The sequence below is a fragment of the Alligator mississippiensis genome, chromosome 3 (genome assembly GCF_030867095.1).
Source record: "Alligator mississippiensis isolate rAllMis1 chromosome 3, rAllMis1, whole genome shotgun sequence".
Taxonomy (NCBI): domain Eukaryota; kingdom Metazoa; phylum Chordata; order Crocodylia; family Alligatoridae; genus Alligator; species Alligator mississippiensis.
This window is the reverse complement of record NC_081826.1, coordinates 19,493,493-19,520,321: the sequence shown is the minus strand read 5'-3', so window position 1 is coordinate 19,520,321 and position 26,829 is coordinate 19,493,493. Positions and strand designations below refer to the sequence as shown.

The 26,829-nt window shown below is 42.0% G+C and overlaps 1 protein-coding gene across 10 annotated transcripts in view; it reads right to left on the bottom strand.

The window, feature by feature from the left end:
• MTSS1 (MTSS I-BAR domain containing 1) overlaps positions 1 to 26,829 on the bottom strand; it is a 167,821-nt gene that overhangs the window by 124,441 nt on the left and 16,551 nt on the right. For 9 of the 10 annotated variants that reach the window (XM_059723761.1, XM_014611477.2, XM_019481757.2 and 6 more), the window contains exons 2-3: positions 20,491 to 20,552; positions 15,091 to 15,164 (exon numbers count right to left, since the gene is read on the bottom strand). In XM_059723761.1, coding sequence (XP_059579744.1) covers positions 15,091 to 15,164; positions 20,491 to 20,552 — 136 coding nt within the window. Of the gene's footprint in view, positions 1 to 13,156; positions 13,235 to 15,090; positions 15,165 to 20,490; positions 20,553 to 26,829 lie in introns of those variants that run through there. The other variant, XM_059723763.1, reaches the window with a different exon arrangement.

The following is a 26,829-nucleotide window of genomic DNA, read 5'->3' as shown; positions in this document are numbered from 1 at the left end:
GAGAGGGAAAGAATTGGAGTGGCACTTGTGGACAATGTAGAGCTAATTTATGGTATGCCTGCCAAAAATGACATATCTGCAAAATAAGTACACAGAGTACTTATTTTACATAACTAATTTTACAGTACATAACTGACTTCTTAGAAGAACATACGCTCTGAGCACATTTCTCAGGAATGGTTACACTTACAAACATGGTGTAGTTGCTTTAAAAAAGTCCAAAGAAGTGCTTTGAAAAGGAGAAAACAAGGAGGGCATGTTTGCCACTACTTACCACTACAGCCCACATAAATCACTGCATGCTACAGCTAGCTGAAGTGGAGGCCTGCACATTCAGAAAGTTATTTTTGTATGCAGGCACAAATTGATCTAGAACAACCCTGTGATACAAGCAGAATGGCCACCAGTCCCTGCTTTTTAGTGGACAGGGAGAAGGGGGAAGAAACATGGAAGAAGACATTGAGTATTGTAGCACCAAGATTTCGGGCACCATGCTGTCTGGCGCTTCCTAAGCTAAGCAGCTGGACCAGTGGTTCTCAACTTTGTTAGACTCCAGATACCCCTTGGAAAGTGCCAACTCTTAGTTTTCCCTCCTTCTTGACTACAGAAAGTAACAGAGCAATTCCCATTGGCAAAAATATTTGAAAACTTATGGCGCTCAGGTGAAGTTCCTGAAGACTGGAAGAAGGTCAATGTGGTACCCATCTTCAAGAAAGGCCAAAAAGTAGATCCCGGGAATTACCAGCCAATCAGCTTGACCTCAATCCTCAGTAAGATTCTGGAGAAAATTATCAAGGAGACCCTTCTGGATAATCTGGCTGAAGGGCAACATCCTGAGGGATAGCCAGCACAGGTTTGTCACAAGTAGGTCTTGCTGAGCTCTCTAGGCTCACTAGCAGCAAATGCTAGGGAGATGGGACTGACTGACACACCTGAGAGGGCACAATGTGCTAAAACTACTTGCCTATATCACATACAGGAATGGGGTCTCAACTCCCTAGGCTTTCCCTGGACTCCCAAACCACTATGCTTTCCCTGGACTAAATATTAATTGGACAAAAGAACAACTATAACGTAGGGGTTGAGTCCCTTATGGGGGTTTCAAGCCTGCCCTAGTGACTTGGTATAAAAACACACAGACATTTACTGCAATACAGGACTTAAACCTAGGTGAGTGCCCCAACCAATCCCTAGGTTATGGAGTCATACTCCCACATTCTCTCCAAATGAAGGAATAATTATTTCATGCAAAGCAGAACAGCTTCAATGGAAGGAAGTGAGTAACTCCCATCCGGCTATGCTCAATAGCCTGATAATTATAAGCAGGTAACTAGGAGGTAGGAAATGGAAGCAGCAACCTATCAAAACAGCAGAAGGCAGCCAAAGCAAGTCTCTCATACCCTGGTATTCTGTACTGCCCACTGGGCTACTGGACAAAAGGGGCATAGCTTCCTCCTCCATTTTGTGTGGGATCTAGTTCAGTAAGCATGCTTCAAGGACATCTACCAGACTGGACCACATAGATAGGATGGAGGCCTAGCTTGTGGATCTAGATGGGGTAGACATGAGCCAGATGCCCAAATATGCCTGCAAGTGAGCAGTTAAGTATTCTCCCCTTTTGATACAGCCCTGAGAACATGCTCATCTAGCAATTGTGGCTATACAAAGTGATGTTTCATTGTCATATTCTTGACTCTATTTAAACTTAAACTGAAAAATATCACACAAACTATATTCAACACATCTACAAAGCTAGAAACTTGCCTGGGAGGAAGTGAGTCATTATGGCAAAGAGTTGAGGAAAAGGTTTCATATTTTTCTCATGTCCTTTCAACCTTTTCCCTCTGCGGCTCTTGGAAGCAGTGAATCAAAGGTAAACTGAACTGACTTGCCCCAGTTCACTTCCATGCAACTTAAAACCACAACATTAATGTTTAATGTTTGCTCCCATTGGTTATGGGAAAGTTTTTTTACATAGAGAATAAATTCCTTTTAAAGAGGGAATGTAGGGAAAAGAGCTAAAGAAGCTTTGCATTAATACTTTCATCCCTTAAATTCACAACAGATACACAATGAAGAGATTTCTTCTGACAAAGCTGTGCTACTTAGGAGAAGCTGCAAAGTCTGGCTTTCAAACCAGGTTTTCCATTTTCAAAGGTGCAATTTTATGCTGAGAATTTTGCACTCAGTAGGTGCATCTACATGTGTAATTAATTCAAAGCAATAAACTCCAGAGTACTTTGTGAGCCAGAATAAACTGCTCCCAGGTACAGCATCTACACATGCGCCTGGGACAACAGCAATTTGAGCCAGGGTAGACCAGGCCCCAGGCTAGAAGGGGCATGAAAAACATGCTCCAGGTGGCAGCGGCAGGTGGCAGAGGCTGGCAGGAAGCTGCCCCTGGCTTGCCATGCTGACCAGGCACAATGTATGCCTGCAGTCACTGTCCACCCACATGTCTGATGCCAGTTATTTACTCCGCCATAAGACAGTACTGTCCCCAAAAGTACTGTCCTATGATGGAGTTAATTAGTTTACTTTGCCCTAATACCAACACATGTAGACAGTGACATTTTACTGCGGAGCTAATTAGTCTACTCTACAGTAAACCACATGTGCAGATGCGCCCAGTGCTAAAAAGGAAAGAGGAGGAGCTAATCATGACATCAAAAATTCAGATATATTCATTCAATCTGTAAAACAGTGCCTACAGAAATGTAGGTCTGGTGTGAAAGTTAGGATTCTGAATGTTTCCAATAGAAATATGCTTAAAGACTGAGCAGTATTGCCAACTGTCTGTAAAAATGTACATATAGTATCCAAAATAGACACAGATTCTTCCAAGTAAGTATCCAGCATTCTTTCTGAAATGCAGATTGAGAAATGATATTCAAATTAATCACTCCTTGTCTGAGGTCAGCCTAAAATCTTTTTTTGAAAGATTGAATTTTTCATTAATGGATTTTAAATTAAACAAGAATGTACATCGCACAAAGCATATAGCCTAAAATGGGCCCAGGATCACAATGGACACTCAGAAACAATATTAATTTCTCCAATGGCAACTAAATTTCAGCTGAATAAACTTGGCCACATTTCCCCAATTACATCCATAAACTTAGGCTCCTGCTTGTGCAGAAACTATAAAAAGAACAATGTGAACTTTCTCTCTCAACAAGCACAGACTCATGCTTGGCTCCTATTCTTCAGAAGAGAGAACCTAGATTTGGGACAATTACACATTCACACTGGAACCAAAGAGAAATACGGTCTACTGAGCAATCTGAAATATATAAATAGTAAGCAAATAAACCTTTAAAGAGATTGGCATACCCTGCCATGATGTGCCCTTTATTCACTTATTTACCAAACAGAATTTATGAATTACTATACACAAAATTAACACATTTGCTTTATAGTGAGTACATCACAAAATTTATGAAGTCAGTAGCAAGACCTCACAATAATATTATATTTAGTCTCCATTTCCTGGAAAGTGGGGGTGGGGGGAAAAGACTATTTGTGCTATTAGGAATCATATCTATTAACAAAATTTCTCAGGAACAGCAACCAAAACATCACTGAACTGTAGCTTCTTTTGAAACATGGCACTAACAAGTTACATTGGAAGACTTCATTATACCAGGTACATAACGGTTTTGTAGTATTTTGAACAGAAGATGCATAACATACTAGCAGAACATTTGAAATCCTATTGTACTTGGATTACCCATATCTGAACAAAGAAAAAAAAAAAAGTGTTCAAAATGACTTTCAACTATTCCCTGAAATATATTTCCATGCTTCCTAGGCCTTCCGCTATTGATGCCATGAGCTCACCTGACTGGATAAGTCCATCATTCAACAAAATTCTGGGGAACTATTTAATCAAATGCAGGGGTGGAAAAGAAAAAAAAAACAAAAAAAAACGACATTTACAGCTTAGGTCCCTCATTCCTTTGATTATGCACAACACCCTCAGCTCAGAGAACTCCTATCTATGTGAAGAACACTTTTCATTTTTATTTTCCCGTTTTCATGAAAATGGGGTTCCACTCTGAAAAGATATTAAAAACAGCATCATGGGGGTCTGTTTGTACATCTGACTCTAGTATCTTATTTGTTCAGTTCACAGCCAAAACAAAGAGTTTCTCAAACTGCCAGCACATCACCACCTGGATTTTGGAAGGCAATTTGTATTGTTTCCTTTTATCCAACTCTTATTTATGCCTATACAATCCAAGTGTACTTAATGCAAGTTGCACAGGTGTAAATGAGGGCAGAGTCTGGCTCTAAGTGGAATTTTTTTAATAATGCTATTTATTATTCACAGCAGAACAAGAATCTAGCTTTGACTGTAATCGTGATAATGGTCATTGCAACAGCTGTTATTCTTTGGAGAAAAAGCACCCGTATCTAGCCTTACATCACTGAGATAGGCTGAAGTAAAGCCAGAATGTATAAATACTCAGTCAATTTCTACTGTATTCCTCAGTGTTTCAGCTCTGCCATCATAAACCCATACACTGTCCCCTCCTTTGCTTCCTGCATTCTGCATAAGGCAGATTTCCAGATTGCAATACAAATTCTGAAATGCATGCGCTTCTGTTGTAGCAACGGGAGCTACATTGTGTACCTGCTCGGTTGTAATCAAGTCCTTGTAGAGGATTCCACCGAACTGTGAAATATGCTCAAATACAGCTCCGAAGTCCCCGCCAGCTCCTTGATATTAGTTTCTATAGAAACCAGTCCCTAGACCCAGGCGCTCACAGCAGGGAAGCATGCAGATTTCAATTTTAGGTAGCAATAAATGCTGCAGGGGGACAGAGCTGCATAGCAATTACAGACACTGGCTTCGCACATGGAGCTTACCCCACTCTCACTCCCCTCCCAGGCCTCTGTCACACTGCAGATGAAGCGGATGCCCTGCCCCTATTATTTTTCAAGTGGTTATCAGCAACCCATACAAGGGCAAGTGCTGCAAAATGGAAACGTTGCTCATTGCCTTTATGAGGCTAAGAACCATGTTCCCTTTGATGTGGGAAAAGTGGACAGACAGCAGGGAGGCAGCAAAATCCAAAGAAATTTAGCCAAATGTAACCCGGGCACTCCCAGGAATAGTTTATCATTATTTCAGACCCCAAGCTCCCTTTCTCAAGATCAAATGGCAGCTGAACGAAGAGAAACCCTCCACCACAGAGATTTTGGCTTAAAGCCAGTTTTCATGCAAGAGACAAGGGGGCCTCCAACAAGAGATGAAAAAGCAGGATGGCTGCATTGCTTTGAACTTTTAGGCAGTTTTACAGGTTAGTCTTCATCAAGCAAGGGAGTGGAAGTGGTGGGATGGGCACAGAACAATAAGCCATTTATCTTAGTCAGATGATCCAGATGAAACCTGAGCATTAACTAGCTCTGCTAGGGAAGGACCCAGAATTTTGCCCCAGTACAAGGCAAGAGACTAGAAACCTGAATAGCCATAAAACTCAGCCTAAGTCTGAGCATAGCAACAGGGCAAATAAATCGAGCTGACAACACCTGATAGATCAATGACTAAACAGATGGACAAAGGAAGAAATTGGTCTATTTTAAGCCAGACGTCACTATTACCATGTAAATAAAGAAACTTCCTGCATGAGTGAGTATACAAGTATGGGATGAATCATATCACAGAGGAAAATGCCTGGCAAAATGATTAGCTCCAACTAGTTTGCATGGACACACAGAGGGCAAGGCCTATTTGCCGCTCCACAGTCAAGAGAATGGCATAGAAGAGCTGAACTTCCAGGGACCAGGCACACAACATCTGAAATATTAGGTCAAGCATCCTTCTGAAAGACAGACAGTACATCAGACAGAGGGGAAAAGCCTATTAGCGAATACAAATGCCATTGGCTCTTTTGTTCGAGCATTAAACAGAGCATTAAACACCTTATAGCCAGTAAGTTGAAAACTAAATCAAATAATGATAAATTGCAATGGAAATATATCTTTAGCAACTGTTGCTATCCAACCAATCATTTTTCTGTTGTGGTTACTACACATTAGTTGCTATGTATCAGCTGCCAATTCATCACCTCAAAAAGACTGACAGCTCTAGCCCAATGAGGATCTCCAACCGCAGGAGGATGTGTTATACTGAAAAACCACTAGCAACCAAAACTTCTGTTTGGTTTTAAAATGCATGCTATGTTTGTCACGAAACACCACACAGACACTAGGTAATCTAGTAAAGTGAAAAGTCTGAGCAGACGTCATCATGAATGATTGCAGTCTCATAATTCCTCAAAATTGAACACATTTAAGCACTGGAAAAGATCAGATTCGGTTTATACAAGGCTCAGTTCTCCAGAAAGCTCTCTTAAATTAGCAACTAATTTCTAGCTCCCGAAGAAACTTAACATACCAAGTACCAGTGCTTGAGAGAGCCCTAGAAAGGTATACCGAGAAGCTCCATATGTATGGTACCTTGGAAAAGTTAGGGCCTCAGGTATTCTCTAGTAGTTGGATGCATCTACACAAGATGTTTACTGCAGAGCTGCCTAATTAGCTCCACAGTAAACATCTCCGCAGCTACATGTGCAGCCCTAGTAGGGCACACAACACAAACTCCGGAGCAGGCAAGTAAATACAAGTACCAGCCTGCTCCAGAGTTTTTTTCTACACAGCAGTGCATATGTAGACACTGCCTGGCTGGCTGGGGAACATGGGTGCTTCAGTGCAGGGGCTGCCTGCTGGCTAGCCCCATACTGAGGCACGGTGGTACCCCAGCCAACCCCTCTGCAACACACTGAGCCCAGGAGGAATAGCCCTGGGCTGCTGTCAGCCAAGGCTGCTCTAACCAGGCTCAATGTGCTGTGCACATATAAACTCCAGAGCAATATATTCTGGAGTATCTTGCTCCCAGGCCCACGTTTAAACAACGCACCTAGGAGCAATAAGCTCAGAATTTATTCATGTACATTAATTGTCTGTACAGACATGCCTATTGAGAGCCAGAATTGCCTAACAGCGGCGAGGGAGGAAGGGGGGGGAAAAAGAACAGCTACAGTAAACTTGGGGTAATCTGCCTAGGATAACATGCCACTATGATTTAAATTGCTGCTATTTCGATTCCCCTGCCTGTGCCTCCGAAGTATCACCTCCCAGTAATTAGTCACTACTGGATAATTCACCATTGTTCGATTTCCCTTTGGACCAGCGAATCCCCCAGAGCCTGCCGCATCAGCTAAATAATGAAACTACACCTCCAGCCTTCTCACCCTCCACCAGCAAAGGCTTCCAACCCAACATTTCCAAATAGATTTGCATTTAAAAATTGGAGAAAGGGTGTCAAAAACTCTCCCTTATTACACACCTGCCCATTCCTTTCATGGGACTCTAAAGAAGTTCATTTGCACAGCCTCACAAATGTGATTTTTTTTTCCATTCTTCTAAGGAAGGTAAACCCCTGCAATTAAATTCATTTGTTTTTGCTGCCAGCATACAAAATTGTTGAAGCTGCTTAACCCACTTCCTAACTGCATTTCAGTCTCTTATCAAGACATCCAGCTTCATTAAAAAAAAAAAAAGGCAAGCTTCAGTCAAACAAATGAAAGACAATGTCTTTTTATATACCATATTGTGCAAAGAACTGTGGACTAGATGGATGTGTAGGTTGCCATAGTGATTATTTTATCCATCAAACAGGAAATTTCCCCTCAGCAAGAAGCACAAAAGCAGCACAAATTTTGATTAAATTAATCCTAAGATAGGTTTGGTCTTGACCTTAAGAAGCAGAGATGGGAAGCATATGCATCGCAATAGTAATATTTTTACTACTGCTTTATCCTTCCTATCCAATATAGGTGAGAAATTTAGACATATTTAGAGAAAAATAAGATATTTCATGCTACAACTGAAAAGGAATCACGTCTCATCTCATTCTTAACTCATTAAGTTGTGACCATCTGCTGCAGAGCTCTCAGGAAAGAGGACAGTATTAGAAGTCACTGAGCTGCATATCTATACACAAGGAGAGAGAATAGGATGGAGAAACAGCGCTGTGCTCCTCCTATCTGCCTTCAATAGGCAATTCCTTAGCATCATGGGTTGCACACATGCACACATTTTTAAAATTCACTTGTAATGTTGATGCATGCCATAGAACAACAGATTGTATGTAAGCCTGGTAATACATGAACATTACCCAACAAATTAATAAATTGGGCCCATGGGTTTTTTTTTTGAGGGGGGTTGCATTTTTATGATGTATGGACAGCAGCTTAAAGGTTTTATTTAATAATACCTTTGAATGGCTTGCTTAATACCTTCAAAGTCCACACATAAAAGCATCTTTTGATAGGGGAGGGAAAGAGAGAGGGAGGAGCAATGGAAAAAATACGTAAGCATGTATACTGTCAGCTCTTACGGTAAATGCTAAACAGAAACAGAGATAATGATATCAATATTATTGACAGAGGAGTTGGTTGATAAGAAGTTGCCAGGGGGGAGGAAAAACAGGACACGGACACACACGTGAACCTATACGCCCAAAGTGACTCCACCCGTCAACCTTACTTCGACATCACGCAAAGCAGGGGGGTAATTTATACACTAGCTGTCAAATCGCTGGAAACTTCCATAGGAGCTGGCTGAGAACAAACCTTTCATGAAAATTTCCACGAAAGCTAAATCCCATTTTTCTGACTGTTTGAAACTGGCATTTTAAAAATATATTCCACTGTGTGAGGAAGAAGAGGTGTATGCTTTGCAGGGTCTGTTAAGATGAAGAAGAAACTAGCATCTTGATCCTCCAAATGTGATTGCCCACAGAAAAGCTCAGAGCTGCTGCATAATTAAACCATTCAGAAACTCATTCATCTGCTAATAGCAAACACTGGCATGGATATTTAAAGAAACTTCAATAGAGAAGGGGAAAAAACCCACTAAAGCGAAGTGGGTATTAGAGGACTCGTTAGCAACTGCATTTTGATGATCAATTGTTAGCTCCAGGGTAAATCACAAAGCTTTCAAATAGTCTTCCCATAAATCTGCTAAATTTACACCCACAAAAAAAACTCGGAAGAGCTAGGGGGTGGGGTAAAGAGTCCATTAATAAACTTGCAAGCTCTCCTATGACTTTTCAATAAAGCAGTTGTGAAAAATATCACTGTAAACTCTGAAACTATAGCATAACATATTAAGTTACTCTTCTTACACCTACATTTTCAAATTTAATTCCAGCACCAGTCAAGGAAGACGGAGTAAGGAAAAGAGAATTGAGTATACACATAGAACAAGCAATCCAACATCCCTATTCGTACTTAATTCATACTCTGCTCAAATATTGGTGGTGATGTGTTTACAAACACAAGTATACTGGCATTCTTCTGCCATAAGAGAATGTAGTGGGACCACACCAGATTCATTTGGGAGACAAGTACACAAGACTGGCTTAGAAGAAAAGTACCACATTTTCACATTTAACCTGCACCTTCTCCTCCAAAACCAGCTGGGGAAAATTGGGGTATGAAATCTATGCGAGGAAAAGGGATACCAAATGTGGAAACTGGGGCTGGGAGAAGGGATGCAGAACAGTGGCAGCCTTAATTACTGTGGCTCTGGGAGCCACAGCAGCCAACATTGCCAATTTTTCCCCCCCTTCATTCCTCCACCCCACCACTAATTTTCCAGACCCATGTGGCCCCTCCCGTCCCATCCATGCACTGGATCAGGTCTGCATGCAGGGTTGGTCTACAGCCAGCCTCACCACTCTGAGTTCAACCCAGCACACTGCCCCACACTTGGCATGTCAGCTCCAACCCTTCACAATAGCTCCGGAGCAGGTGCAAGCGGTTATTTTGGTTGGAGGGCAACTTAACGAGTTTTGCACAGCTGTTGAGGACTGCACATGCAAAGTCTTTTAGAAGGTATCATTTTAACAATTTATAGATAAAAAACAAATCATAGACTAAAAAAAAAATAAAAAAAATCAAACATCTACTATAGCATTTTAATTTTATTTTTAAAAGTAAATTTTATTCCGATTTCTTTTCATGTACAGTGTATATAGAGGCACAATTGCATAATAGCTCACAATAAAGTCTTACTCTTGTATATGGGGGGGAGGGGTGCATGTGCAACAGAGCTCACCCAGGTGGTGCAGTGCATGTGCAGTCTGCAGCTGCCCCCATGACGCTCTGCATGGGGCTGAGCCCTGTCCACTCCCACCTGGAGCCACCAGCGCAGCACAGTGCTGCCACCCGTGCCCCAGCCAGCATGTGCAGCTTCCCCAGCGGGGCTGCTCCTGGTGGGGCTGCAGCCACCTGGGTGCTGCTTGGCTCCCCCCACCATCTCCAGTGGCTCCTCCTCCTACACCACTTCGGACATGGGGAAAGCTGCAGCTGGGAGGTTCTTTCCCTTTCCCAGTACAAAGGGGCTCCAGCACCACCTCCAGCCACCTTCCACCCATTCATCTGCTCATTGTGCTGAGTGGGGAGATAAGAATTTTTTCCCTTAAAAGCTGTCTATAGAAAAGTCAGGCTGCATATTACACTCAGGGACATGGTACATACAAGAATATACACTGTTAGCGTTTTAGAGTTCCTCAGAATGGTCATTTCCCCTTCAGTGTGCTAAATTTGCATTACAGCAGCTTTGTACCCGTTCAAGAACGCCAGAAAATTATTGGACCCATTCTAGTTCCTCTTTTCCTATCTTCAGTCGAATGCACAAGGATAACAGCAAGCACTGCAAAATTCAGATTTAGAAGTGGCTTTAGATTTTAGTGAATTAAAAGGTGTTAGTTTTTTTTAGATACTTTTCCTGGGGTCCTGTTTTGACAAGCATTCTTCACTAGAGTTCACAGTATAACTGTACATTTCATTGTGAGGGCCCTCAGATGCTGCATGGCTTTTTTAGGGTTATTTTTTTTCCAATGAAAAAACAAAACTGTGAGAACAGAAGAATTTCCTTTGTTATTAGTGGGACGAGCTGAATCGAAGCCATAGCATTTTAAAATTATTTAATGCTTGTACTACTATAATCTTCCAGGCTAAATATTATCATCTCCAAGCACAGACAGGAACAAGAGACGGGGAAGCACGTGAGTACAGCTCAACTTACAAGGTTTGGAATGGAGCTGGTCAGCAGCCCTGTTAAAACAAAGTAGCAGATGTCCTCACAGAGTTTTGGCTTTTGCCATCTATCCCAGGTTAAATGTAACATGATGTAGAAAGAGAAAGGTTTTGTTAGTTGGTTGACTGGGTCTTGTTTCAGTTCCTTTTTGTGGTTTTTTGTTTGGTTCGGTTTTTTGGGGGGGGGTGAGGGGGGAGGTTGGTTGGTTGGTTGGTTGATGCAGCAGCAGGAAAACCTAGGGCATTTTTTACACATGTAAGTGCCGCAGCTCCGCGCACTTTGAAAAGCACCACTGAGAAAATGGTGGCAGCACGCTTTTGAACTAAAACACTTACGAGGTGTTTTAGTTCAAAAGCACGCTGACATGCATTTCACCACTTACACAACTGCGCATGGTGCAGCGCAATTCACCTCCACTCGTGCATGGAGCAGACTCGATTAATCAAGTCTGCTCCGATGCAGCGGATCTCCGGTGCATCATGGGGGGAAAAAAGAAAAAGTGTATAAATGCCCCTAGGTTTTGAACTCCTTCACCTCCTACTGAAAATCACTTGACATTCCTAGCATCATTCCTCCCATATCAGGATAGTCTAGAATTTAAAGAGAGACATTTATATCAAATGAATGTTCAGGCAAAAAAAAAAAAAAAAAATTAGCTGACACAGTCACTGACTTTGTCTAGATTAGGGTAGAAGTTGTATTTTTTTTTTTTTTTTTTTTAAATGTGGCAGCACTTATGCTCTTCCCATGATCCTATTTTTTTTTCTGCTAAAACAATTCAGAAGTAAATAACATCAATATTAAAACCCTTTCAGAGCATTAAAACTCTACAGTGAACAGGACCACAGCCTTCTCCAAGGTCCAGTCTGTATGTACGAGTTTACTACGCACAACAATGAACCGTTCCACATCCACTAGGCCCTTCCCAATTTAAGAGCCAGCAAGTATAGTACAACACAGGGTACTGGAGGTCACAAGCCCCCTGGTTTTATTGTCCGAAACTCACCCCTTGAGCATCTCCACCCCAAAGATGCCAGCGCTGAGCATAAACAACACTGTGCAGCAGACAAAATTGAGCTCAGAGGATGGAAACAACCAGAGGATATAGGCCACGAAAGGAAAAAACCAGTACTGCCAGTCTTGGAATGCAATTCAACAGATAGCAGACGTGGCGTTGTACCTAATGAGATTAAGACCAGAAACCACCTATCACACTTCACCCTTAGGTAACTGCAACAGTATTAGTTTTCCTCTGCATATGTATGCATGCATGCACGTGCACAACAATTTCTCCCCTCTAAAGCTAATGCTGATGCAAACAGATTAAAGAGTAGCCAGAGAGGGCTACTGCTGACTGACTGTGATAAAATGCTTTCATCAGCTAGAAGACTGGGTCTTAAAATAACATGTCGCTTCCAGTAAAACTATAAAGCAATTGCAACTAAAAACCAGCACACAGCTTCACAACACTTTAATCACACCACTTCCAATTAGTTAATAACACTGCCCCTCCAAAATAATGCTGATCCAGATGCCTATTATTTAAAAGCCCCCCCAAGTAGTATCTGTTAATGCAATGACAATGTATAGCTGCAATTTAGAGCATACCCATCTCTAAACCCTCTCTCCTGGCAATTTTTTTTTTAACCCCTGCAACCAGTATGCCACCCGTTCTCATATTTTACACACAATGTTATTACAAAAAAAAAATCCCTTCTTGTAAGGGAATGAATATTGCTAACATCAGTTCATGTAATCACTCACAAAACTCGAATATTGTAATGTTACCATTTTTGTTCTTCTTCACGTAAAATCTATACTACAGCCTTAACCACAGGTCTAATATACATACACACACACACACTTTAAGAGCCACAGTGCATAGAAACAAAAACCCCCCAAAACTAAAACAAAGCAAAACAAAAAACAGACAGCAATATTTATTAAGGTATCTAACTCTTCAAGGAAGGAAACCGCAGACAGGAAAAAAAGAACCACCCATGTCACAACAGAAAATTCTTTAACTCTCAAAATCACTCACATCTATGCCTAATTTTGAAGAACTTAATCAAGTCACGGGAACTGCCATTAACATAAATGGCTTCGGGATTTCAAGTCCGGTTTACAGTAAAATAAAAAATAAAATAAAAAAACCCCAAAACTTGTGGAGCCGTGCTAGATGAACGTCCCTTGATGATTACCATATAACAGGCTAGTCTCTGCTTGGAAGGGGAAAGGAGTTGGGGGGACAAAAGGATAAAAAACAAAAAGAGAAGAGCCAGTAACTTGGAATTTTGATTCTGTGCCCAGAACATCAGTTTCTAAAAATAAGACAAAATTCCCTTCTATCATTTCAGTCGAGGAAGGCGGAAGGGCAGAACAGAGCAGCTATACAAGTCTAGCAGGATGAATTTACAGAGCTCCTTTTGTAAAGGATGTATTCGAAAAAGTAAGACAAAGGGACGTGATGCATGTCAGACATTTCAAATCATAACGAAAGGTTTAAAATAACCTGCAGTGACCTGCACAAACCACATTATTTAGGTTCTTTTGTTCATTCTGGAACTCAAATGCTCTTAAATAAAAGGACCATCTCATTCAAGAATGTTCATTAACCCACTAAACATGGGCCAGGAGCAGAGAAGCTAGAGTCTGAATTTTTTCTCTTCCCCTCCCCCAGCACTCCCCCTTCTTTTTTTTTGAAGAAACAGGCCACAAGTAAGGACCACAGTGTTTCACGGTCCTAAAACAAGTTTTTCAGCCTGGGGTCTGTCTCCAATTTGGTCTCTTTTCTGCAGTGTACAAAAGACAACAGCTCTATCAGAGCTGGCCTGATGTCTGACCTGCATGAGCTACACCGTTTGTTTTTAAGTTAGTATATTGCAACAATTTACACTAATACCATGAAACCTGGATCTCCAGATTTGTTATGCTATTTGGCACTCATTTCAACTGTTACTATTCCACTCAGAAGAAGTGTGGCTTAGATAACACATCACTAATGAACTCTCACACTAGTGATACAGTATTATCAGGGAGTTAAATGTGTGTGTTTAACTCGTATACCAGTTAAACATATATTTTATGTATATATAAAAATTGTTTTATATTTATATCATGGATGTATTAGGATCAAACAAAAACAAAATGCTCAAACCAGAAGCTACTGAAAGCTATTCATTGAATGGCCGTACATTTGTTCTGGAAAAGCTTGTCAACAATAAAACCTTCCTGGACGCAGTAGCCACAAGAAATACCCAACTCCTGCAGGGACATCCAAAGGCCTTCGGCATAGATAGGCAAGCTTTTACTCTCCCACTGACCCATGATCATCAGCTGCAATCATTTGACTTGTCTAGTCATAGAAAAAGCTTGCAATTACCCTATATGAACTTCATTCCCTTTCAAAGGGAACTAATTTTGGCCATTAATGGGCAAACAGAAAAAAGGGGGGCTGGGAGGAACAATATGGGAAATTTGTTCCAGAAATAAAGTACAGAAAACTGCCACAAATGTCTACCAACCCCAAGCTTCAGAATACAGGCCAGATTTTCAGCCGATATAAAAACTGGTCCAGCTTTGCTGTCTTGCACCAATTTTCATCAGCTGATGATCTAGATGTACATCTCTTCTAAAGCTACTTACAGGGCAAAGTGTCAGTAGGAGAAGAGACAGATTTCAGTAAATCTAGAGTTAAAATATTCTTCACCAACATACAATTCAGACAGCAATTAAGAAATATTCAAATGATTTATGTCACCCATATTGTAGATTATAGGTTTCCATCTTTAAAAAAAATGGTTCCAATCTCTTCTCGTTTGCTACATTTTCAAAGCACAAGCCCATCTAACAGATGTCTAACAGATCTGCTTGTCAGTTGTAACAAGTTGGGCTTATCTTTTTTTTTTATTACCACAAATGGTATAAAACCGCACACAGCATTCTGTTAAACTAAATATTGACACATCTGCTTACCACGTGTGTTAGTAGCCATGTCAGCCACTTTCTGAAAGGCATCCAAGAAGGCAGCAGCTGCTACTACTGTAGTCCTGAAATGCATACAGATAACAAAACATTAGCAATTCTCATTGCTGCCTATTTAATTGTTGCCAAAAACACATTCAGGCTTATAAAAAAAAGCAAAAGAAAAAAAGCTAGCATGAACTTGCAGAGGCAACAGTATAACAAAAAGACCCCCTATTTTATGTTTGATTTTAGCCCACTCCCTCCATAATTTCTTAATCTCTTCCTTGCTTTGTGCTGGCACTATGGACCGTGCTCCAACCATGCTAATGCCATGCTGTGAATTGCACGGAACAGGTGCTATTTCAAAAGGATGCAGCCAGCCCCTTCTAGCTGATTTCATCTGATGAACTAATATTAAGCAGTCAAACATGAAAAAGAATCTAAACAAATTACACTACGCTAATTAAACTACAAATTAAAAGACACTGCTATTTCCAGGAGACACTTCTACATTTTTAGGATAAATGCCCAGATTAAGGAGCGATAACCTCTTTGCAATCCCAGCCCAATCCCCTCCTGAAACAGGTCATTTCTGAGTTCTCATTTGCAGAGCATCTGCTTCCCCTGCAAGAGGAAGGGATCTCTTCCAAGATTTTTCTTCACACCGTCTGGCAGTTTAGGGACTAATGAGAAACTACTCTGACTTCCTCTCTGGTTCCCTAGCCAGGGCCAACTGTTTTGTCATTTTCCCCCTCGTAGGCAGACCAGCACTGAATCAGAATTGGCAGTCTGGGTTACTGGATATACCCTCATCTTTATCCCTGAAGTTCAAGCAGCCTTAATAGCCACATAAGCATGTGTTCATACACATATTCTGGTATAGCAACCAAGTAGCACCTACTAAAGAAAGCACAGGTGCCTGTACAGCTCAAGAAGGGACAAAGCCATTACAAGCAAAAAACCCAAAAAAACAAAAAACAACCCTCCCACCCCTAAAAAAACCCCCAAAAACCCCAGCAAACACACAACTGCCTGGTACTGGTGACAGCAACACCACAAGTAAGTTCCACATCTTTCCCAAGAGACAAGGTGATGAACTTGCAAGAGCCAGTGGTAGCAAATCCTAGCAAGACTAATCAAATCTCATCCCATTTGTAACAAGACCCCAATGAAGAGGGCTCACTAGCCACTGCCAGCCTCTGAGGATACATACACCAAGAGGCAGCAGTGTGAGGACATGTTTGCAGCACCTGTGAGATGGGAGATTTCCTCCTTAGCTACAAAGCTGCTCCTTTGTTTTGTCCAGGAAATGAACTCAATTGGGTTCTCTTGATTTAAAGGACAAAAGACGACCTACCTTTCATGCATGCTTCAAACCTGAGCATTATATCCATTTATCCAGAAAGTCTTAGAGCAGGGGAGGGCAAAATACAGCTTGTGAGGCCATTCTATCCAGCCTGCAAGGCCCCTAAAAAGTTTAGAAAATTAATTTGTCCGTCTTTGGTTCCTGTCAAAAATGCACTGTAGCCACTCGCAGCCTGCGTGGGGCTGCTTGTGCCTCCTCAGGACAGCCCCACGTGGGCTGCAAGCAGTTGCAGCAGGGAGCACAGTCACAAGGCAGGCAAGGGGCCCCTTCTCCCTGTGTTCAGCACCAGCTCCTGCCCTGCTGGGGAGCAGTGGGTTGGGGCTGCACGCGGGGCTGGGGGCACTGGGAGTGAGCAGGTGCATGAGGCCCACACCAGTGTCCTGGGGCCAGCGCCAGCAGGGCACAGAGCAGGGTGGCAGGAGTGCAGGGTCCCAGCTGGCAGGGGCTTTATCGAGCTGGCCCAGCTCCCCCTTCTCCCTGCTGGTGCAGCCCAGCCCAGCTCCACAGACCCCTGCCAGCCTGCATCCCACCGGTGCTGGTCCTGAGACACTGGGACATTGGTCCCAAGATGGTGACCAGGGGGTGGGGCTACCCATGAGGCCCTTGACAGCTTGCCAAAACCCGGTAAGCTGCCCTCCACCCAAAGTAATTACCTGCACCTGTCTTAGAGGCTATGGGCCTGGACTCTTACTCTCAAAAAAGATGTATAGATTCCAATATCTAAATTCGGTTGTTCTAAATAAGTAGTTCTTAAGGGACCTACACACCCCAGGTGTGCGCCAAAGCTTTCCTCCTTCTGGTTTAGAGTCCGGGTATCCTGATTTAAATGAAACTAGGTCAGGACTTCAGGGATAAGACAGGAACTGGGGCAGAGCAGTACTTCATCCTGATGGATTATCCCTATATCCCCAGGTAGATCTTGCGTTCCTCCAGTGCACTAAGTTCTCTAGGTGTTCTGGGGAGGCAGGGAGATTGAAATGAGACCCAAACAGTCAAAGGCCCTTAAAGAGGAAAAGCATCCATTACATTTTTGTCCTCAAGGGTTTCATTTCTCATTCCAGTCCAAGGGTGAATGTCCTCCTAGCTACCCCCCAAAAAAGCAAGATACATTAGCAGAGAGCTGCAGGGAACTCAACCACAGGCCACAAGGCCTGGGAGTGCTAAGAAAGGAGCTTTCCAGAGGAGGTTAAACATGTACAAGCAAGTTAGATTTTCCTGAAGGTCTATTCCAGGTCTACCCCTCAAATTACACCAAACAAAGTAGTCATATACAGCTGGACTACACCATTTAGGACTTTTCTCCTGCCTTCTCAAAGACAGGGTTTGAGAGAAGTGAGGATCTCAAACAGAAAGGATGAGGACTGAGCACTGCTACTTACATATCACTCCAGGGCTGGTGGGGGAGAACAAGTAATCAAGAACTGTAGTTTCCTTTAGCTAACTGCCAATGTTCATCCACGGTTTTAGATACTCTTTTCACATCCAAATTGTATTCTTAAATTCTTTCAAGTTGATGGGTTAAATTTTAAATCTCCAGATTAGAATCTCCTTAGAAACACCTCTGACAGGAAACTACCAGAGAACCTCCCCTCAGCTAAGATGATAAATGCTCTCCCTTATCAGAGGTAGGGGACAGGAAATGAAACGAAGACATAAGACTGATGTTTCCCAGAAGAAACCAGCAAATTCTTAGATGCTAAAGCTGCCTGTGAACAGACAGCCAAGACGCATACAGACCAGCAGCACTGAGAGGCATGGATTTACAGAAGCAGGAATACATTCTACAAAATAATTAGTTGTGCTGGAACTCGATTTCTCGGGAAACAAAAGTCAGTGTCCTGTCCCAAAGGAAGTTGCTGAAAATGTTCCTCAGTGCCCCAAGTCTTCAATTATGGTAACTGAGGCCTGGGTCCAAAAGCTCCTGTTCAAGGACATTTCTGTCTTGAGCTGCTAAGCATCAGACAGGTCAGGAACAGAGCAGGGGGGAGAAGTCCGAGTTTGGAGGCGCTGTCTGAAGTCCCCGCTCTCTCTGAAGAGGAATTTCACAGCAAGAACCTGCAACACCAACCCACATCATGCCAGGACAGCCAACGCTACCCCAGAGGAGGAAAGGGTGGATGGACACACGTCTGGCTGGGTAAAGACAGCCAGGTACTGGAGGCCAATTTGGATTGGGACCTCCATCAAGAAGAAAGGAAAAGGGCGAACAAAAGGTTGTTTCTGGAGGTAGAGCTTAAGACCTTCCTGTTTGATGCGCAACAACATGTTAACTGCTTAAACCTTCAAATACATAAGTGCCCCAGGATTTAATTAATTTTTCTGCTCTCCCATTTCTCCCTGTAACATCTCCTTTATACAGCCCCCTTACACTTCACTACATGCTGTTTTCTCCCAACTTGTGGCCACACCAGTCATCCCAGGCTAAGAGGCCGCTGGACCAGGAAGACTGGGAAAGCTGAGAGATGAGTGTATGGAGGAGCTCTTGGGGATGATCAAGTAGGACTAGTTCCTCCTCAAGCTAGCAACAGAGTTCCATTTTCTAGAAGCCCGTTCAGGAAGGGATTTCTGGAAAACTGGAAAGCTGGCCGCATGTAAAGTTTTGGCCCTATAAAGCACCAGCCTCTCACACTTCCTAAAATCCACAACAGAATCCAACGACTTTTTTCCCAAGTGCCACTTCAGCACATCAGGGCAAGAAAATATTTCTGCAACTTCAGAACCCTCAACATGCAAGAAGTGTCCTGATGGCATGGACTGCCATCAAGTAGGGGTGTCGTCTCCTTTTAGGAGGAATAAAGACCCTGAGCAGGGAAGAGCTGTGATCATGGGCATACAAGCAGGCTCAAGTTGGCTCCAACCCAGTGGTTCCCAGCCTGTTTGCCACAAGGGGCCATACTTGCAGCTCTCAGTGTTACATGGGTCGCACCCACACAACTTACTTCCTGCGTAGCCATTTAACAGGATGTCCCGGGGGCCGCAACAGTGTCCCGAGTGGGCTGCATGAGGCACGCAGGTTGAGAACCAGACTGCTATAACCCAATACCTGTGGTACACTGCAAATACATTATAACAGCTGTTGACTGAGAGGAAAGGGAGTGACAGGGAGATGAGAGAATTGAAAACAACTTTTTTAAAAGCAGGCAACTACAAAATCTAATGGAAGGGAGGTTCCCTTCTTTTTCTCCTTTTGCTTTTTCCAAGACGCGACATACCCTCAAAGGACACCCACCGGGATGGGAATGCATAGAGAAGTAAAGCACACGTGCAGAAAGCCAGTCACATCCAGGTGTTGTTTTACTTTTGCCATGACAAGAACAATGTATATTCCCATAATCTAAGAAATATGGTTCAGGTTTTACTTGCTTAGATAAGGGAAAAAAAAAACAGGACTGCATGCAAGTAAAAATACAGACCAACTCACTCAATTCTACAGGTAACAGAACTGAAGCAGGATGCAATAAAATGTTGTAAGCGCATCTTTTAATGGAAGCCATACTTACTTTTTTACAAACCCACTCCTAAAGTGAAGCCTAACAGCATACAGTTCAATAACTTCTAGAAAATGTTCCAGGACTGGAATTCCCATGGCAGAAAATGCTTTTCTCTTCATTTTTAAGAGTTACCACAGATATTGCCTAGTATTTTAGAGTACACTGGGCATAGGCCATTCAATTTGAATGGCCTATGCCCATATGAATGATACTGTGTGCTGTGGTTCCCCTGCTTTACTTGTGGCAGGTTAGAGTGGTAGGTATGTGTGGTGTCAGGGATGACAGCAGTCTATATAGAGCTTAGATTATGGTTTCTATAGGATGGTTTGGATAGGGATGATCCTGCTTCAGGCAGGGGGTAGAACTAGATGACCTATGAAGGTCCCTACCGGGATCCCCTACTTCTTGGATCCCATGATTCTATGACTTTGACCCCAGAGTTATTAAAACATGCTAAATAAGTTATTGTGGTGGAAACATTCAATTTTCCCCCTTTTTACACGCATACATATGAGGAGTGCAAGGGGTCTGGAGTGACTGAATGAAGCTTACCTCAGCTGAGACTGCAGCTTCCCCGCTTTATTTATAAAGTCTTCCCAAGCTGGGTAGCTTCCCTGAAAGAAAGGAAAGGAAACAACAACAAATGTCATTTTGGACATTCAAAGTTCACGTGATAATATGACTGACTAAAGCAATAAATGTAGTCAGTTTCTGCTAATTAAGCCTTGAACACATTTTTCTAACCATTTATCTGCCACCCTGTTTAAACAAACACATGAACCTAAAAACAAGACTAAAACTTTGGTTGGTCCTCAATTTATGCAACCCATCTGTTGAACACAAGCAGCACAGTGAATACTAAACATAGGGGCCAAGAGACCAAGAGTCCGTCAGAGACTTCTATGAGCCTAGAAAAGTCAATTAGAACCTGATTTTTAATATTTATGTGTCTAAAGAACATCTAAAAATCTAGGTCTGAGGTTCAGGGAGACTAAGGTTCTCCATCTGGGAAATGAAGATAGTACTATGTTACCATATTTCATAAGGGTATCACGGAAATGAGCAGCATTAAGACACGATGAGCTGGGATACCGTGTTAATGTGGTTCGATAAATACCTAAAGATAGAAGACAGACTCCCAGTGCCTGTCACCACCTATTCCTTGTGGCAAATACCAGGTCCCAGTTCTCCTTTCTAGAGCTTCTCGTACAATTGTGCCAAGTTACCAGAGGAGACCTCAAAAGTATTATCTCCCAAGGTAACACTAGAAAGCTCAAACCAGAAGAGAAGTACTGGAAGAATGCAGAAGATGGGGCTCTTGCAACAGCTGGTTTTCACCTGTAGCAGTTGTTTCTGGAGTAGTTCACGATTGACCTGGGAAATGACTTCAAACTAGAACTGGGAATGAAAAGGCCAATGATATTTTGGGGCATTTCTGAAGTATATCAAGTCTTCCTTCTCTAAAACTTCCTGTGAACTTTTTATGGCTTCTCAATACAAAAACCTTGACACTTTTTTTTTTTTTCTTTTGATGGGGGCTGGGGATGGAGTTATGAAAAAAAGCAAAGCAAACAAACAGGCTGTCAGTTTTTAAACTTTTCACACAACCAGCAAACAAGTTCAAAGTCTTTGTTTTGACCAAAATGAGCCAATCTACTCCAGAGTACAGGTAACCTCATCTTTTACTCATCTTTCCCTTGTCATCCTTAAAATTCCAGTTGTCTGAGGGATAAAAAGCAAGGTTCATTTTAATACATTAGAAGACACACACTTGACCCAAATGGTTAAACTTAGGTAAGACAGATACCCAAAGCTAAAATCACTACATGCTACAAATGGAGTTGAGGCTAGTAACATCTATTCACCCCAACAGGTGTCAATTGTTTCCATCAAATTGGACAGGAAAATATTTATTATTTGTATTACCATAGTGCCCAGCAGCTCATTCCAGAGCTGTACACCATTAAGACAAAAGACAATAGATGGATACAGAGGAGATAAAATGGGAAAGAACGAGGAAACAACAAAACAATACTGTTTAGCATAACAACCAGTGGTATAAGCACACCGCTGGACTAACCATTGCCAAGCATCCCCACCCCCACCCAAAAAAAGAAACAACAAACCAATTAGTGTTCAGATAGGGCATTACAACCAAAGGTCACCCCACCCTCTTGCATGAATTCTGTACCAGGACTGCCCTTTCACTTATCTGCTTATTGACATACATGGCAGCAAATCAAGTTAGGTTAGGTCCCTTATGGTTCTTATCACCTACAGGCCATCAGATCATAAGAATAAGAACCACACCCAACTCTCCGTGGAAGGAACAACTCGAGCTCACGCCCTAAGATCCCAAGTGAGAAGATAAGTATCTATCTCAATAAGTCTGACAAGATTTGCACTGCCCAATAAAAACAGAGATCTAATAGAAGAGCTGACTTTTCACCCCAACATTTAAAAAAAGAGCCATTTTATTTTTTGTTTGAATCTACAGTATACAAGGAGATGGGTACAAGACTGTAGTAGTCCCCATTCAAAAAAGCTTTGTAAAAATATTCAATTTCATGTATAATTGTAACTCAAGAGTTCCCGAGGACAAAAAAGTTCCAAATATTATTTCAACTCAGCTTATTAAAGGCTCAGAAACTACATTTTTGACAATACTTTGTTTTACATGGTTAGTGAACTGATGGGAATACATTCCCCAGGTTTGAGAAATGTCAGTAGAGAAAGACCCCACCATGAAGCTTACCACACAATGACATTTTCAAAATGTTCAGACACTTGAATCTGAAGGCAAAATCCTGACCCAGTTGAAGTTAACAGTTTTGGCACTAACTTTAAGGAAGATGGGATTTCACTGCAAGAGTTATTTCATGCAGTGCCTTCTAGTCAGCAAGGCCCAATCTTGTTCAATATGAAAGAAAAATGAGTCAGTTTTCATATCCAGAGTTATATTGAAAACTTTGTTTTGTTCTGTTATAGCTAATGGCTCTGTGTAGTTTGCACTGGTATAACACAGGTTACACAAGAACTTTACCAAACTAAGGCCAGACTACACATCTGAAATGCAAGCATTTGAAAAACCCGAATAAAGTCCTCAGAACTATTTACATACCTAAAAAGTCAGAGACACAGGTAAGCCCTTTACTGAATCCAGGCAGTCATCTATAACCCCTGAACAGGCATTTTACTTTTGCCACACAGCATCATATGGAAAAGGGAAGGAAACAACACAACGGGGAAGGAAACTCAGAGCTAAACCAGATTTTTACTGTTAGACCCTTTACCATCTTCTGAACACTAGCAACAACATAAAAACACTTCTTTAAATTTAATGCACTACCCATAAGACAAAGCTGAAGAATCTTTAACTAAAGAAATGGTAGAACATTTATACTGACTTCATCATCAACATCAAACAGCCATGGATGGGGGGAAAAAAAACCATGACTCAGGGGCACAATAAGATATACTGCCTCAAAGATGAGCCTTTACGGGTGCATCCAGACAGGCATGGATGTGCAGTATGTAGCACCACTGACCCATCTGCAGTGCCACATACTGCACATGCCACACATGCAGGCATTCCTAGCACTGCTACTTTGTGGCACCAGGAGTTTTTTGACCCCAGGATCTCAAACACACGCACACACAAAAAACAAACAAACAAACAAAAAACACAAAAACCCCACAAAAAACAAACCCACACCTAAAAAAAGCGAGGCAGCACACATGGTGGCAGTGCACACCACCCAAAACTGGAGCCTGGCCACACTCCAGCTGCAGGATCACTGCAGCAAGGGCTCCCAAAGGCCCTGAGGATCCTACACAAGGGTGCTGGGGCCAGCACAGTTCCTGGCCCCAGCCTCCCCTTCTCCACCTGAGGCAATGTGCTCCGTGGCAAAATGCGCATGGCACTGGTGTTCTCCGGGGACAAGCAGCAGTGGCACACATTGTGCCATTTGGGCCAGGAAACGCACATGTTCCCGCTCATGGGGATGCACTGTAGGGGTGCGACAAGCAGCTAATTTAGCTAGACAGAGAGGGGTTGCACAGGAACACTTAAGCTACACAGAAATTTAATTAACAAGAGCAGAGTTAGGTTAACTCAAGCTGCAAACTAATTTGCATCTCCGCTGCTTTTCTAACCTGGCCTCCTCTACATCACAAACATCTGCCAGTATTGCTATGCTGTCCTGGGGAATAGAGAGAGAGAGAGATCATGTCTGGCAGAGAACTTATCAGTCCCAACAAAACCCCTGGTCTGTATGAAGCTGTGCTTGCAGAAGGAGGCTTGCGTCTAAGTTTCTGCTGTTTCTTGCAATTCCTTCAATGGACAAAGTTGCAATAAGAGTGGTAACAGAGATGGTATATGTAGACAAAGGCAGAGTATGAGCAAGCATCACCTAAGCTTCAAACCATACCCCCAGAATGGCTGGATAGCTTGAATTTAAAGCATGACAATGCCAACTAGAGATCTGTACGCTGGGATGGGAGCTAGGTTAGTGGTGCTGCTCGAGTTATACTCCCAGTCTTTTTCAACAGTTGTCCTAGTTTCATATTACCAGTGACTCTTATATGTATATCTGCAGGAAGGCCCAATATTAAAATGTGTAAGAAAGAGGCCCTTCCTCTTATCCCTACAGATGGGTTGTGCAGGTCTAACACATATTGAGGAAGCTTGCTAGTGCTCTAGCTACAACTGTTCGGTGGGTAAAGAGAGAGCTCTTGGTCTGGAACCTGCCAAACATTTATTTTAATAAACTAAGTAAACACATGGCCATGAATATAGGGAAGAATAATTCATAGTGTCTGCATCTAATGAGGAAGAGAAAGTCTTCAATCTGAAGAGACCTGGACTATAATGTTGTATCTTAAGCCAGAACTGTCACCATTTAAAATAGAAGAACCTATTTATTTAATTAATAAATGCCATTTCCTTAAACCTGTTAGTATTACTTCAAACGCCATCTCAGCAGTAGCTGCTGGCGTTTCAGGACATGCCTACATACAGTCCATGCATTATGTATGTGTATGCCAGGCACCTTCCAAGTACTGACAATTAACAGCAGGGCCTAAGGGCCTACCAGGTTCTCAAGCAAAATACAAGCTGACAAGTAAAGATACCAAAGCAGCCTAATTATACTGCCATTTCAATGGCAGTACTGTGCTGTTAACTGTACCTACATGTTTTCTAGGGACACATACAGTTCAAATATAACTTGAGAAGGAGAAGGCTTTGGTCATCTGGCCAAAATGCATCACAAAGAAATCAAGATCAAAATAGATAACTGGCACTTCAACAAAGCTTGTTTCTCATTTTTAAGGATTAGGCGCAGCCAGCATCCAGGTATTGCACCGATTCAATGAAATGGTTCAATTCAATTCAACTGCCTTAATTATATTTATACAACTACTTCTGGTGAAGGAGTCTTAAACCCAGCCCAAGAATGGCTGATCTCAACTTCAATTTATCGCAGCTTTTGGTACCAGAACAGCAGTCAGTCCATTCAGTCGCACTTTAACCCTTTGGGGTCTGATCGTCTACCAGCTAGCAATAATCCCATTTTCCAGCAGTAGTTTCTTTGTGGTGGTTTCTACCATCATACACAACAATATTTGAACAACCCCTTCAGCCAGCCAGAACTTGCTTGATTTTTCTACTGCTCTGACCTTTCCCCTGCAAATCTTACAAAACAAACGTTTAACTTTCACAAGCCAACTCTCAGAACCAGCTCTTCCAAACCCAGGACGGCAATTTCATCATCTCTCTCAACTCCCCGCTGCTCACCCGTTTAATGACATTCAAGTCTTTTGTGCATTACACTGCATCCCTTTAGACCCTCCAAACAAATGCTTCCAACAATATAATCTTAAAAAGACCGGGTGCCCTGGGCTCTTTCTGAAAGTAGTGACAGCTTCACTTCACAGGAGCTCACTGCATGCTGTTAAACACTTCCCAGCTGTTGGGAAGGAGGATAAGCAGGGTCAGCAGAGTAAGATTTACAAGACACAGATGGAGAAGAGAGCCTCTTGTGATTACAGTACTAATGGAGGATCTGGGCTGAAGTCTCTCTTCTCTGCCACAATTTTACTGTGCAACCTTGGACAAAATTACCTTGCCATCCTATGTTCCCTACATTTATAAGGGTGGAGTAACAGCACCTCCCAATCTTACAGGGGCTTTGCAAGAGTAAATATCCGAATAGTGATGGGAACAATCTATCTGCACAGATAAACCATCCATTAAATTTAATCCTGAGAAATAATCATTGCAATATTCATTACTTTTTTAATTTGAAAATCTGACTATAACCAATTTGCTTTGACTAAGCATACAAATGTGATTTCAGGCCACTCTGGAAGACAAAGAATGCAGCATTTTTCAGTGTAATGTTTCCCCACAGCTATCTCTGAAATCAGAAATTGCAAAAGGCACAAACAGCTGATAAAGGAAATCAATTTTTTTTCCTTTAAATGTCAGAGTCATTTGAGCTCAAATGTTATCTGTAAAAGCGGCAGTCTTCCTTTATCTTTTAACCCCTGTTCAGCAAGAAGAAAATGCTGCAAGCAAGCGCAGCTGTAGGAAACAAGGTCCTAAATCCTCTATTCAGTAATCCCACAGCTTTAAAGAACAGCCAGTCATTTATTTGCAGGGCTCTGGTTTGATTTTTTCTTTTAATGTTTTTGTTGAAAAAGAAAAATAAATATTACTACTATATATATATAAATAAAAAACTTATTATAATACTATATTACTACTTTGTTATCTGGGGCCTGTTTCCCCAAAAGTACCTACATGCATAGTTTTTCAGCTTTAAAAGGTCACACATATTATGTTTTTCTTTTAAATTAATATTTTATAATCATAGTAAAATACTCCAA